The following is a 15,115-nucleotide window of genomic DNA, read 5'->3' on the forward strand; positions in this document are numbered from 1 at the left end:
TATTTCAAACAATCTGTCTTTCCATTTGTTACATATTTACAAAAATTTCCTCGGCATAAAATTGTTAACAAGAACATGGATACAACAACAATAATACATGCACAATATAGTTTTATACCAATTTAAAAGTAGAGTTATACTTTGGTGAATACTCGAACATTAATAAATCATCAAAACTTACTTGGTAAGAAGCACCACAGCTTCAGTAAAGAAGTTATTTTTACCAATTCAAATAATATGGATGAAAAATGGAGAACAAACTCACAATTTGTTCAGTGAGTGATGTTTCACCTGGCTTCACTTACACAGACTGGCAAATCTGATGCACTGCCATTGTTGATAGTACAAATATTTTGAAATAAAGATTCCCTTTAAGGTAATATGGTTTGAATAATTTCCCATCCAAAACAGTTGAACCTAGCGATATGGTTGTACCCGCTGTTTGTAAACGTGGATGGGTTCGAAATTCATGTGAAAATACGTTTTAGAAACATAAATACTAGATTCACAGCTGTCTGTCTCAGCGGGGAATCCCCCACAAGAATAAATAAGAAGAACAAATAAACAAAGAAATAAATATTATAAACTGTAAAGAAATAAATAAGGAAATAAATAGCAACAACTTTTAAAGAACATTTCATCAAGAGTCAAACTGCATAACCGATTTAAAACTGTTTTGGTTGAATATATGTATGCCATTGGTTAATCACTAGTCAAAAACTAAAACAGTCAGTGGTTACGACTGCAAAACCCACACTTGCCCCTTAATCTTAGCATAGTTTATTTTCAACAAGTTTTCTTACATCTGATATAGTAGGGAAATTAACATGTGTAGTTCTTACGGTTCTTGCACTGATGCCAGTCTTTCCTTCATGACACTTCCGCTGGTAGTTATCAGAGTGGTCATCACTTTCTGCTCAGTCGGTGTAGCAGAACGGACAGACACACAGCGGAACAGTCTGCTACGGCCATCTAAACTTCCCATACAGCGAAGCCATTGATCTTTAGTAAGCTTGACCAAAGGGCGGTCCTTGAAGGAAGGAAATTAATTTGAAAATAAATGTTTTTGTATACTATTTTTGCGAAGTTAAGTCAACATTTTGCTTGTTGTGTTTAAAGGGTGGCTGCAGTGGTTTTTTTTTAAATTTAAACAATTAAACATGACTTTTTAAACCTGAAATGTTTTTTTAAATTTTTTATTTAATGCGCAAGTATTTTAAAAGTGGTTTTCAAGAGATTAGGGGAACCCACCCTGCCCCTAAAAGGGAGCCTTCATGTGACGTCATGTCGGGAACCCGAGCCGTCGGGTCCCCTGGCTGTGTGCATATAGAGACGTGTGCATTGTGTGGCCTGGTACCTAGGCGCGTGTAGTTAGGAACCAGACTCTTTTTGCCGACGATATGTTTGAATTCCCGACGTGACGTCGATGGTAGGGAGGCGGTAACAATCCATAAAAAGGGGGGGCATGACTTATTCGCTAATTACGCAAGTGAGATATGTCGGGGGAAAAAACAAAACACATTTTATTGATGTTCAATACATATATCAGAAATAAATGACAGCAAAATTGACTGTTTTATTTTAATTCACTGCAGCATCCCTTTAATATTTGCTAGAGCAGATGTTACCACTAGAACACTGAATTTGAACTGCCTCTAGCCATTGAGCGAGCTCGATGGTCTAGTAGTAAGACATCTGCTCTAGCAATGCAAAAGTCGTGGGTTCAAACCTCACCCGAGTGATTTGCCTGTGGAAGTTTGCTCACAGAACTCTGGAAAGTACAGAGTATGCAGTGCTTATTACACAAACACAGTCAATATGAATACACTAGTAGCAACTATCATGTCAAAAAAAGAGTTCAAAATGTACAGTAGGTTAACTCACTGTCTCATAGAAAATGCACTTTAGTGTCTGTTCTTGGTCTTTCAGGGTGAACTTTTTGGCCAGGCCATCGATATCAGAAGACATTGCTGAAGTCATTTTACCTGTGTCATCAAGAAATATGAAATAATTTGTTATTACAAGTTTCTGCCAAGTTCTTATTTTGTTAGTGTATCAGAAATCAATAAAATAATCAGGCAAAAACTTAAGTCACAGCTGAAAAATGGAACAAAATCTTAGGTAATGATTTCTAGAAAGTAAGATAATTGCTGCTGCTTCCAAAGTTGCATGGCTTCTGGCTGGCACCCCCTGAACAAAGATGTTGACAAAATACGGAGACTGCCAACGTTAGTGCTTTATGGCTCAGATGGCTCATGCTACCTTGCTTGCTCATTCACATGAAAAGCAGTTTAGTATTAATGGACCGCCATAATAAGGAAAAGGAGGCAATTGGATTTGTTTCAAATTACTTATTTACATATGGGATAATGGACCTGTCCTTAAGCAGGACAGTTCTTTTTAGAACTATTAGTCTCCCGTATTCTGCAATCTACTCTGCGGCAGTAGAATAAAAAACAAGACCTATTCCCCCCCCCCCAAAAAAAAAAACAACAACAACAACATAGGAATATTTTATTGAGTACAAGGGCATATCAACATGGTGTAGGCTTTTTCAAAGGGCAAACAAGTTGGAAAACAGACCAAAGTAGGAAGAGGATCATGCTTGATATAAAGTATAAAGTGATACCTCACCATGCAACGCCTTAAAACATAAAACAAATTTTTGTGAAACGCAATTTTGTACGAGACAGGCTACTTACCATAGACCTCAAAGATGAAGACTCCAGCCTTGTCTGTGTGTTTACTCCAATTTCTGACATCAGCGATGGATGCAGTCAAGACTTTACTGGAGCGGTCATCGACACTAAACCCACCCTGTTGGTTCATCTGAGAAAACTTTCCATCCACCTGCAAGATACAAAGTTTGACTCTTTAAAGGGAAGGTATATGTTTGGTATTCACTTTTAAAACTGATGGCTTAAAATCTTTTGGTTAGAAGCCTACAGCAGATTTTGATAGTATACAACATTTTGAGAACCATTTCACTTTGAAGTAATATGTTTAATCGAAAAAAGATCCAGTTTTTTTTCCCAAAGTTTGAATCTAAGAAAAGATTTCTGTGACACTTCTCAGATTGTGTATTCGTATTAAGATTCTTCATCCTGCAAGGACATTATAAGCTTCAATTTTTTTGCGACTTTCAAAAAACGCTACAACTTTCCCTTTTGAAATTGAACTTTCATAGGTTAGTTTTATTGTATATCTATATACAGCGCCATGAGCATAGGATTAAAAGAATCAAACGGTTCCAACAAAAAACAAAGACCACTTTGTTAAAACAAGGATAAGGAGCAAATCCAAATGACAATGCTTCAAAGAAATGTGAAGGCAAAGTTCCCCAATAATTACCTTAAGTCTTGGAAGGCTAGGCGGGGCACTCTGGTGAGGAGGTCCCACATTTGGCGGAGGCCTGTTGCTGTTTTGATGAGGAGGCCAACAGGGTAGGGGTGGAGGATCCCTACCCACGGGGAAATGGGGCTGCTGCTGATGAATGGGGTAATCCTGATTGTTGTTGGGCTGGTGGGGCAAGTCTCTGCCAAACTGTGGCATGCCCATCATCTGGGTAGGGTACCTGTTAATGTAAGCAGATGCAGGCAAATGGTTTGCATTCTGGAAACAATATGCCAACATTGGTCTTGAACTTTGCTCTTGAAGGGACCCAGCTATTCTCCTCTAATAAGGGCCGCAATTTTATGGGAAAAATGTAAGTTTGTATTAGAACCACAGCAAAAGCACAGGGCACCCCAGCAATTGCTGTGGGTTACGTGGATTATTTTGAGGCCTGAAATAATTTGCGTATATTCAAAATAATTGGCAGTTAATTTCAACATAAGAAAGACATTTGAAGACTCTATTAGGTGGTCAGGTTGGTGTAGAGGTATCTTTCTACCTTCCACCTCTAGGACCCTAGTTCAAACCATGCATGGGGCACTGTGGATTTGGGTTTTCAGTCCCCTCCTGGCTGCGTGGGTTTGTTCCCTGGAATAAATTTCTTGGGTTTTAAAGGACTCTATTGGAAAATGGATGAACCTCTGATTTGGGGCCTCTTTTTTACCACCTGATTTTTCAAGTGTTGATTCTTTGCAATAACTATACTTTCAATACAATCATATAAATTGTTTGTATTTTTTAATTTTTTTTTTGTACAATGGACTGCCCATGGATTTTGCACTTTCACTTGTATGGAACTTGTGTTGACTAACGATGCACAACGAATTACCTCCATTGTATGGTTCTGTAGCCAGTATAACAGCAACCAGATTATTAAGTGAAACAGAGTCGCACTGTGATGCTTTTTTTCAGGCCCATGTCATTGTTAATACAGACATGCCTGAAGTGTTTACTGCTCATCACAGCGGAACACAGTGGGAAAAAAAAACAATGAACAAAAACAAGTTGATTGAATTTAACTGTGAGACCTGAGTAAGCAAGTGCTGATAGTATGCAAAGGGTGATTGTTAATAGAAGTTATCACACAAGAACGAGAGGAATACAAAAGTTATAGAATGTTTGCATCCAGCATCATGGTCCAGTGGTTACTTTAATAATAATAATAATAATAATAATAATAATAATAATAATAATAATAATAATAATAATAATAATAATAATAATAATAATAATAATAAAAAAGTATTAATAAAGCGTCTTATGCCAGGCCTCAAGGCACTTTCCACTAAAATGAGCAATATTTTAAAAAACAGCACTAAATATAGAAAAGTCAGTTAAAAACCACAAGAAGGGTAAAAAAATTGAGCCCTTAAAATGAAAAATTGTATGATGGAGTCATTGAAAACAATATATTTTGTAAAAGGGCTACGAGGTCTACTTCATAAAGATAGTCCTATTAAACTTGGAACCAGTCCTGGGTTACTAAAAACTAAAGGCTAGTTCTAAGTTAGGACAAGAAACTTGTCTTAACTGGAAATAAGACTATTTAACTCTTTTTGATCCACCTCTGGACACGTTTTGTAATTACTCAAAATACATATTAGCAAAGACTTACTTGGTTACGAACTAAGGAGAGCTGTTGATGTAATTACTCAAAATACATATTAGCAAAGACTTACTTGGTTACGAACTAAGGAGAGCTGTTGATAGTATAAACCATATTAAGAGAAATGACTCCCTCTGAAGTTTTGAGAAAGAGGTTATTGTTCACTAAAATATTTGAATCTGAGAAAGACTTCAAGCCCTTTCCCAGTCATCTGAAGGCACATTTGAGCAACAATCTATTCTTTCATTGTTTTCTTGCAACAGCAATGACAAATGGAATCAAAACTTTCACAAATTTGTTATTTTCCTGCATTGGGAACAGCAAGTGCGAATACTGGTCTTTGACAATTACAAAACGTTTCCAGTGCCTTTAACAAATGTGCATTGAAAGAGTTTCCTACCTAGTAGGCGTGGGTCCCTGATCCTCATTCACCCCGGCCCACTTCTGCCAGCTATTGTTAATCCCTGGAGGTAGGCGTGGAGCTTGATCTCCTGAAGGGCCCCCTTCAAATTCAAATCCCGGGGCAAAAGGGGAGGGAGCCATCCATGGACTTTGGGGTAGAGGTGGCATTGGGTTCCCTCGGAAGCTGGGTTGAAAGAAGGCTAAAAGGGAATAGACAATAGAAAAGATGTAAATTAGACAATTGTTACAAAGGACCATTTTAATCGATCAAAACCACTAAAAACAAGTAAGTTCCATTTAGCTACCACCTCAAAATTGTCAGTTTTCTTTCAAGAAAAGTAGGGACAATGTTGTCAATTTTGATAATACCTAAATAAAACAATAAAACATAAATTGTTTGCCAAATCTTTGTTCATTTATAACTGTACTAGCCTTGGAAATACATGTAAGGTGTTATATTTGGTCCTTGGGAAAAGAGAAGGAAACTTTTATTCAAGTTCAAGGGCGGACTGACATACATTTAAAAAAATCAGGTTAATTAATCACCTTTCCCCCCCCCCCATGTCATACATAAATACTAATTTTGGTACAAATAATGTTCCGGATATTTGAATTTTGAAGCCTGTAGTCGATTGCCTGCCCCCAAACAATTTCTTCACCCCCCTCCCTCCTTTCTGGCAAAGGCTCATGGCTGTGGGAGTACTGACAGAACAGATGTAACTTCAAGGAAAGCTCTGAGAGAATGATCAATCATTAATAAACAAAGTGTGCAGAATAAACATTTTATAATGGGAGCTACCTGAATTGTTGTTTGTGTTCTCATTCCATGAAGGCCTTGGTAGGGTGTTGGTGAAGCTTGGTTGCCGTGGTTGATTTTGGTTATTGTTGGTGTGACGAGGTTGTTTAGCTGGGCCATGGTTTGAGGATGAGGATGAACCAAAACTTCCTGATTACAAAATGAAAACATTGAATGAGTTTGTGAAAATAAAAGTAGTGTTGGGATTACATTTTTTAGACTTCTGGTTAAAACAATGTAACATTTTTATTTTTATTTAGGAGGCAAATGTATTAGAATCTGCGGAGATAATTTGCTATTGTGATTTTGCTGATGCCCTTTGGCCCTAGGTCAAAAACAGCTTATAAACAGTTTAAATAGCTTATAAAAAGCTTATTACATTGTAGTAAATGTGGCCAAGCAAACTATTTTCTCTACGAAAAATAAGTGAACAGTTCAGACAAAGTTGGGTGTTGTTAGTGCATATCAAAAACTGCTGATCTGAAACAATTTTACTCTTCTAAAAAATTAAACATATAATAGATCTATATAAAAATGGTTTATTTAACTCGCAGCACAATGCTGAATTACAATAGTGTTATACCTGAATAAACTAACATGAAATATAAATTTAAACAAAACAAGATTTAAATTTACCCTGGTATTTTGCATTGCTACTACTCTCATTATTTGGATGGGCGATCAGGGCTTGGTGGGAGCGCTTCTTTGAACTGAAAGTCTGTGTTATTTTCTCTAAGAAAAAAAAAAAGAAAAAATTCTAATTTTATAAACATGACAACAACTTGCATGATTGATAGGCCTATTGTCAATATTGACAAGAAAATTTCTTATGCTCAAATGATTCTAGTATGAACTGTGAGTGGCAAATAAGAGTTTGTTTGATGAGGGAAACAAATGGAAAGTTTTGATTGATCAAAAGTTTCTATTTACAACACTGGTGACAACAGAGGGCGCTCTACAATAATGCATGGTGGGTTTTGGCCTACATAATTCTGTACTGTAAAGTTGAGCCAGCAAGAAAAATGTTTAAAGACACGTCACACCAACTTTGCGCATTGTGTGGATGGGATGGCTTAATTATTGAAGTGCTTAATGAGAGTGTCTTTGAAGATATCTAATGAGTTGCTAGTTGTTATCGTCTCTCGAAAACTAAAATTTGAAAGAGTGGTGTTCAGTTCAGTTTGTAGGAAAATTCTGATTTTAAATTATGCACAAAACAAAATGAAAAAGATAAGCAACATCAGTAAATATCCATGAATAACTTAAATTTTCTTTATTTTGAGATACACCTAGTAATATCAACAATTTGTGCAGACTATAGTTTATACAGGCCAAAGAAAAACACAAAATGTCTTCTGCATTTTCTGGGATGACTTTTAAAATTAGGTCTAGTAAAATTCAGTGTTGAATGTGTGCTTTCTTCACAAAGTTGGCCAACTTACTTTGGTTTTGCATTGTTTATGATCAGTGCAGTCCTCTCCGTGCGTGGTCGTGAGTATGGGTTGTAAACTTTAGTAAGAAACTGTACACTTCAACGAATGAACGCCTCATGAACATGCATGACGGGATGAACTTGTCCTGAAAACTATCAACAAGATTAGACCCAGTAAGTGGGTGACTGTATTTTTTTTTTTCAGAAAAAGGAATACAGTCACACAGTTACTGGGTCTACAAAAAGGAATACAGTCACACAGTTACTGGGTCTACAAAAAGGAATATAGTCACACAGTTACTGGGTCTACACAAAGGAATATAGTCACACAGTTACTGGGTCTACAAAAAGGAATACAGTCACACAGTTACTGGGTCTACAAAAAGGAATATAGTCACACAGTTACTGGGTCTACACAAAGGAATATAGTCACACAGTTACTGGGTCTACACAAAGGAATATAGTCACACAGTTACTGGGTCTACAAAAAGGAATACAGTCACACAGTTACTGGGTCCACACAACATGACAAAGATAAACTGTAAATTAATTAGTAAGTCTAAAATGTCATGACTCGTTAAAACTTAATGTTAATTACGTAAAATAAACAACATGTTCTCTGAAGAAAAACTATTTTCTTAAAAGCAAAGTTTAAGCAGAATCCTTATGCTTGAGACTTTAAAGGTCTCACTAGTCTCTCACCAACCAGGGCAGGCAACATTGATTTTCACATTCGAAAAAAAGTCGTCCCCTGCCTGCTTGTCGAAAAAATATCAGCAAAAAGTTTGGGACGCACGGAAACACACAGAAAGAAAATAATAAAGCAATAACGAAGTTCTCCTATTGACCATCATCAAAAACGTAAGAAAATGTACCTTTTATGTGTCCATTTACGAACCAGTCTTCAACAAAGTAAGAATTCTGTAACTCTTTTCACGCACACCACACGAAGAAAATTACACTGAACTTTTTCTAATAAAAAAGTAAGTTTGTCAAGAGAGGGCGCTATGTAACCTAATCACCGCGCGCTCGTCCTCGAACCCCCGTCCATCATCTCATGAATAAAAAACAACATCACATACACACGCACATAGGGGATCGACTAGAGATCGAGTTTGCTGTTTAATCACTGCGGTTGATCGGAGAATGTAAATGGAAGGAAGATCCAAGATCGTCAAGATAACACATTTTCCTTCATTCTGAGACAACTAATATATCCATCATATACCAGATTCGTAACTTGGTAAGTTTTTCTTTGAATTATGTTCGCATCTATGCATTGCTGTGACTTATGTTTAGTGAAATTGCCAGCGTGAAAATAGCAAGGTGATGTCATCAATTTGGCAGATTGGACACGTCCTCCCTACTCATTGCAATCCGTATGCAAGCTCCGTCCGTTTGGCCGTGTGGGCCGGCTGGCTGGCTGGCAGCTTCTGATGTCTGATGATCGGCTGGTCATGACACCTGACAGTGACACAGTTGACTAGATCATGCACTGGATTTAATATATTCATGTAGCCATCTTGAGTATCAATTGTATAATTTGTATTATGCTGAACTGAATTTCAATGTCTGTTATTGAGAGTGTTAAATTAAACTGTTATGTTAAGCTCATTCAAAAGACATTAGTTTTTAGTTATCAAGTGGGAGGGGTCAATCAATGCTGACTGTCCTTAATTATGAAGACAACTCACTGTATCTGACATTTAAAACTTGTTCACTCATATCATATCTGTCAAAAAGTAAGGCTTTTCATAATTTACCCTGATGATTCTAATTATAATCTAAATCTAATTTAATGTAATCGTAATCTGATTCTGAATCTGATGTAATGAAAGTGGCAATCATTTTTCAGTCTGAAGTTTAGGGGATGACAAATATACGTTAAAAAGCCTATATCATGAAGACATTAGTATTTATATTATGTCAGGTGAATTGTTGAACATAATCATCAATGGTGTTATTGCACACAATTGCACAAGGCTGTGTACATTGTGTCAATGTTTGCCCATGTTTTCATTGACTAGCTAGCGAATATTTCATATCAAACTGCAGGAAGCTTTGTAATCAATGATCTAGCCAGCTGGACCAATACAAGTTTTGACTGGTCCTACGTTTTTTTTTGCGAGTAGACCATTGTTATTGGGTGAGCCCTGCACGTGTCATTAAAAGTCAAAGACAAAATTGACCAGTAGGCCTATGTACATACTGAGTGATAGGCCTACATGTTAATTGCATTTTAGTACTCCATGGAAGTTTCATTATGCACTCAAAAATGTATTATGAACAATGCTTTCTGTGTACACTTTGTGCCATGGAATGTCAAGTGCACAAATTATCCTCTTTTGCTAAAAATAGTTTGCGGTTGAAGAAGCATAAAATCCATGATTGATTGACCAACCATACTATGAGTCATCAACGTTAAATTAATTCCATTAAAAATACCAGTAAAAAACATAATTTTTCAAAGAGAACAGCTGGGTTGGAACAAAATGCTCCACAGATTTTGTACAAAAAATCATTCGGTACATGGTGTTGCCTCATATAGGGGTTGTCTTAACTTTACCGCTCCATGTCGAGTGACACATATTTCAGGCCTGGTCATCTTTGAACACATGTTGAAAGGGCAAGGCCTTTTTTTTCGCTTTGCAAAGGGCACCTCCATTGGAAAAACCTTAAAGTCAATTGAGAAACTTTTAACGAGCACCGAGAACAAGACCATGGCCTCGGTGGCCTGCATGTGATTCCAGGCTTGGTACATGTATTTTCTGCCAAACTTGTCTGAACCAAGTTAACTTGAAGATGTTTTTTAGTGCCTGTAAACAATTTTGGAGTGCCATCTATTTTTTGAGGTCAGTCTGACCATGAGACACTCAGGAGTGTGCACAGGCAGGCATATACTAAGAGACAGGGATGGGAGGTACTGGAATCCATGCTCGTTATCTCCCTTTACAGTGGTTTGAAATCCTTATTCTAGACCTAAGCAGAGCCACAAAACCAGGTCTTGGTAAACTTTGTCACTGAGCCTGCTCTTTACTGGACTTGTTCTTATCAACTTGATAAGGAAACTGATGAGTTTGCATTGCATCCTGTATAATAATCCACTAGATTATGGAATTACTGTACAATGTAAACACACACTGTAATGCATCTGGCATTGGCAATGGATGATGTCATGCCTACATTGTACATGTAACATAGAATCTGTTGTACCAGCTTAAGGACTGAGTGGTACATGTATACATTGCATCAGTCATGCATTGTACATTTTTAGGTACGTAACGTATGTAGACTGCTTAGAATAGAAACTCTCTGTTTTAGGTTTGTTTATGTAGAACTTATTGCAAGTTTGTATGTACTAATAATATGAACAGTTATGCCAAGCACTATAATTTTGGTGTTGACCTGTTTTCACGGTGGGCAGAGCAATAACATTACATCTACAGTGTACAGTGTACATACATGTATGTACAGCATGTATCATGTGGGCCATTTTGGGAGTAAAAATGTACGCAAAGGAATTGACTCCCAAAATGGCGGAAATGGTACAGTGTACTTAGATCTTCAGTGTGCGAAGACACGTTTTGCAACGTGCTAAGAAGTGACATGAAACAGTGTACAGTTTATGTGATGTTCGTTCATGAATGATGGATTCTAGCCCTTTTCACACTATTGTACAGTACAAAGCCAATTCCCAGGAGATAGGATTTACCACAAGTGGTGTTTGGTTTTGTTAGAGTTTATAGCTCCAGGTTAGAGTGAGGAAGGATCTTTGTAAATAACCCTGGGTACCTAGCCCTTTTTTCAAGGCCTTCCATGGGTTAGAAGAACCTTCACAGCCATAAAGTGTCTGGAACTTGGAAGACCATACATCATACATCATATCAGCATTTATATGAGGCGCCTTTTTCCCAAGGTTACAAAGCGCCTACATAAGATGCAACAAAGAACTCCAAACTCAAGCTGTTCCAATGTAGTGAAATAAATCAGTCAGTAGGAGGACCACATAGGAACACTCAGGAAGATGCAAAACTTGAATACAAATCAAGAAATAAGAACGTCTTTAGAAATTCCTGACATATATAAGTTCAAAAAGGCCTCATTGCAAGATACATGTAGCCATTTGCAATTGTGGTCTCCAGTTCAAGACGCTTCGTGGCTACACACATTTTCTAAACCACAAAGGTCTTGATGAAAAGCTAAGGCCATTTGGGAATGTGTTAACTTGAAACTCTATTTTGGACACAATATTTCACAAACCACAGAATTCCTCCCTCCATGCTGAAAGTAAATTTATTGCCATCCATAGAGATTGCCCAGCAATTACAAGAATTCGTCACAGAAGTAAAGAAATAAGAGAAAAAATAATAATCTAATTTAAAGTGTTTGTTATGTGCTTGCATTTAATGAAAGCAAACCATTGTTTGCCTTCTGGTCAACCACCCTGATGACATCATATCAAGTATCTGTATTTTTAGCCTGAGCGCTAAAACTTGATCCAAGCCTTGGGCCTCAAAGAAGTAATATCAGGATCTGGGTGGAAACCATGGTCTGTTTCTTTGGTTAAAGGTAACGTTCAAACAAAACTTGATAGTAAGTTTTCAATCTGAAAGTTCACTGATCAGGTAAATTGCATGCCAGATCCAATCCTCTTGAGAGTTGTTTCCACCAGTAAGGTAAACAATATCAATAGAATGTCCCTCAAATTTGGCATTACACAAAAACCCTGACAAAACATGAACCCTGTTTTTTAAGTGCAGATCTGCTAAAAAATTGTAAATGGTTTGACAAGTTTTGATAATATCAAATTTTGTCAAACCGTTTTACTGTGCAAAGAGGTCAGCTGAATCATGTACATGTACGCTGCAGCAACAGCTGTACTGATTGCAAGCAAATAAAAAAATAAAAATCTACACATGTATGTAGAAGAAGAAAAAATAAAGGAATAAAAATAGATGCAAAAACAAAATAATATTTGTTTATCCCCAATGCAAAATGTGTTGTTTTCCTGATGCAAATTTCCTTGAACATTGATAAAAAAAATATACAGGCTGGTTGTACATGTACACATGTAGGGGGCCCACATTGTATGCATGTTATGAAAGTGTAGTGTGTTCAGTAAAAAAGTTCCAGAGTGGGAAAAAATATTCCCAAAACTATCATCCATTTAGACCTACAATGTACTGTACATGTAGCTTTAATAATAAGGACTATGGGAATGTTGACCCCTCCAGTAAACCACACACACTATCAGCATGCACCCAGGAAACAATAAATGGCCATAGGGGTATTGTCATATCCCTAGGCTCATCCCATCATTGGGGAACCCTCTAATTGAGGAAAGAACAGTACCCTCTATATTGGGGTCACAGTTGTCTGGATGAGGGGATGTGTGTTACTTTACAAGCAAATCAAAACTTGTATTATTGATTAGATCATTGGCCTAGAAGAGGATGCAATTTTGATGTAATTATTGCTGTCAGCTTAGTGAATAGTAGACAGGTTGGCTATACCACGGAGGTATAGGGTTGGACCCAACATTCTTTCATTGTGGCAAAAGAGGCAAGATGCACCTGGGCGCGCCTTAGTGCCTTTTGAAATGTTTCAAGTACAAAGTGAGGATTTCCCTCATTTAGGGGCCCCTGACTGTGGAAAAACATTACTACAAGTATTAGCCAAGCATGTTTTTTACTGAGAAAATATAATAAGTCGTTGCAAACTGCTCACCAACTTCAACAAGGACCTGTATGCCAATGCCTGGTATAATTTCATAGTTAATGGCCTGACGTTTTCGACCTTGAGAAACTTTTGAAGGGGCACCAAGGCTTAGACCAAGGGCAACAGAGGCCACGGGCTCCGTGTAGTAATTATAGGTCTGGTGTTATAGACATTGAATGTACAGAATGTACAGTATGCACACAAACCACGTATTTTTCAAAACAGTATTTTGGTGTGCTTGTGGGCAAACAATTAGCCCTAATTCCCACTCCGGATACTAGAATACACAATATTGAATATCGCCAAGAAGGATACAGATTTACCCCTCAGAGAAAAAAAAAGGGAAACATTAGGCAAAATGTGTAACGATAGCTTTTGATTAATCATACACTGTATAATGGTGGTCATGGTGGTGTGTTCATTGTAGTAGTTTGGATTATTCCGTTCAAAAGTGGCAAATTTTATAAACCTGCCCTTTGAAGCAGACAATTATTGCTATCGTTTTTCTACTATGCAAAATTAAGAAGGAAACCAAAGTATATTTCGTGGTGTATTGGTCGGACCCTCATCTTATACAGCAATACTGTTTTGTGCTTGGGTATTTTTTTAGCTTTAAAAGTAACATTTGGATAGGATGATGTGACAGCAGGTACCAACCTTGCCGCAGCATTTTCAAACAGAAATCAACCCTCAGAAATCTGAGAAACGATTTGTTTTGGGGTGAAAGTTTACCCAAATGATTCGAAGGGAATCCTTTCTCAAAATTGTTTTATCGATGTAGTGCTCGTCTCACCAATTATCAATTTATCTGGTCGTTACGCAATGAACCGCACCAATGCCTTCGTTCCTCAGACACAAACCTTCTTCGAGTACCCCTCTCTCATCACTCCTGGGGAAACCGTTCATTCTCTCGGTCGGGTCCTTCCCTATGGAACTCACTCTCCATCAAACTGAGAAAGGAAACTTCCTTCAACACATTCAAGATTCAACCCAAAAGCCATCTCTTCCAATTCAGCTGCCTCTCCTTCTGTTTTTTGTTTTAAATTAGTTCCTAGTTTGTTATCCTTTTAAGGGTTCCTGCGCCAGGAGTGTCACCTGTGAAAGACATGGGGCTCTATAATTTTCCATTATTATTATTATTATTACTTACCAATCTGATTCTATGCCCCTGTTATTCTAAATGGATGTAATGTAATTTCAACTTCTTCAAGGGACAGCAAGGCAATGACCAGCCAGGCATTGAGGCAATTGCCTCTGACACTCTGTGAAGTAATCGTGTCTGTGTGAGCTGTTTTTCATGGCTCTTCCATCTGTGTCTTCAAGTGATAATTCATCAACATTGTTGTGTTGGTTGAGTTTCTTGGAATGTTGATTTGTGGTACAACTTGTAAAATAATAACTTGTCAGTGAATTTATTCTCGTATTTGTTCACATCCTGAACATCTGACGAAAAGATTTGTAGAATAGTTATTCTAGAGACATGTTTTAAAGGGATACACAGGCAACGACTGGTTAAAAAAGTCTTTGAGCTCAGGGCTGGATATTTTTTACAGGTTCCCACTAAAAAAAGTTGCTCAGGAAGTAGAATGCAATTCCTTTTAAGGCTGTTTTAATATTGAAATGCAACTTCAACTTTGTACACAATTGTTTACACGAGTGTAAAAGTTTGATTTGTTTTCTTATATTATTTATTAGTCATCTGCCGTCAATTTCACAAAGAGGTATTACTCGTCCTAACTTAGGATTAATCTTAAGGTCTGCATGCTAC

At 37.3% G+C, this 15,115-nt stretch overlaps 2 protein-coding genes across 7 annotated transcripts in view; one reads left to right on the forward strand and one right to left on the reverse strand.

Annotated features, from left to right (window-relative positions):
* Positions 1-16: 16 nt before the first annotated feature.
* Positions 17-8,602, reverse strand: LOC139938300 (uncharacterized). 2 transcript variants are annotated; one of them, XM_071933721.1, is made up of 9 exons: positions 8,505-8,602; positions 7,640-7,782; positions 6,834-6,929; positions 6,201-6,347; positions 5,400-5,601; positions 3,352-3,574; positions 2,703-2,850; positions 1,885-1,985; positions 17-1,030 (listed from the first exon to the last, which is right to left on the reverse strand). In XM_071933721.1, the coding sequence occupies exons 2-9, from the start codon at positions 7,650-7,652 to the stop codon at positions 839-841; spliced, it is 1,122 nt and encodes a 373-aa protein (XP_071789822.1). In that variant the 5' UTR covers positions 7,653-7,782; positions 8,505-8,602; the 3' UTR covers positions 17-838. The 2 variants fall into 2 exon arrangements, with proteins under 2 accessions (XP_071789822.1, XP_071789823.1); XM_071933722.1 differs by having other exon boundaries at positions 7,640-7,775; positions 8,505-8,596.
* A 140-nt stretch (positions 8,603-8,742) lies between these two features.
* LOC139938302 (uncharacterized) overlaps positions 8,743-15,115 on the forward strand; it is a 59,858-nt gene continuing 53,485 nt past the window's right edge. For all 5 annotated transcript variants that reach the window (XM_071933723.1, XM_071933725.1, XM_071933728.1 and 2 more), the window contains exon 1: positions 8,743-8,872. The gene's annotated coding sequence lies outside the window, so the exon portion shown is untranslated. The remainder of the gene's footprint in view (positions 8,873-15,115) is intronic.

The sequence above is a fragment of the Asterias amurensis genome, chromosome 6 (genome assembly GCF_032118995.1).
Source record: "Asterias amurensis chromosome 6, ASM3211899v1".
NCBI lineage: Eukaryota > Metazoa > Echinodermata > Asteroidea > Forcipulatida > Asteriidae > Asterias > Asterias amurensis.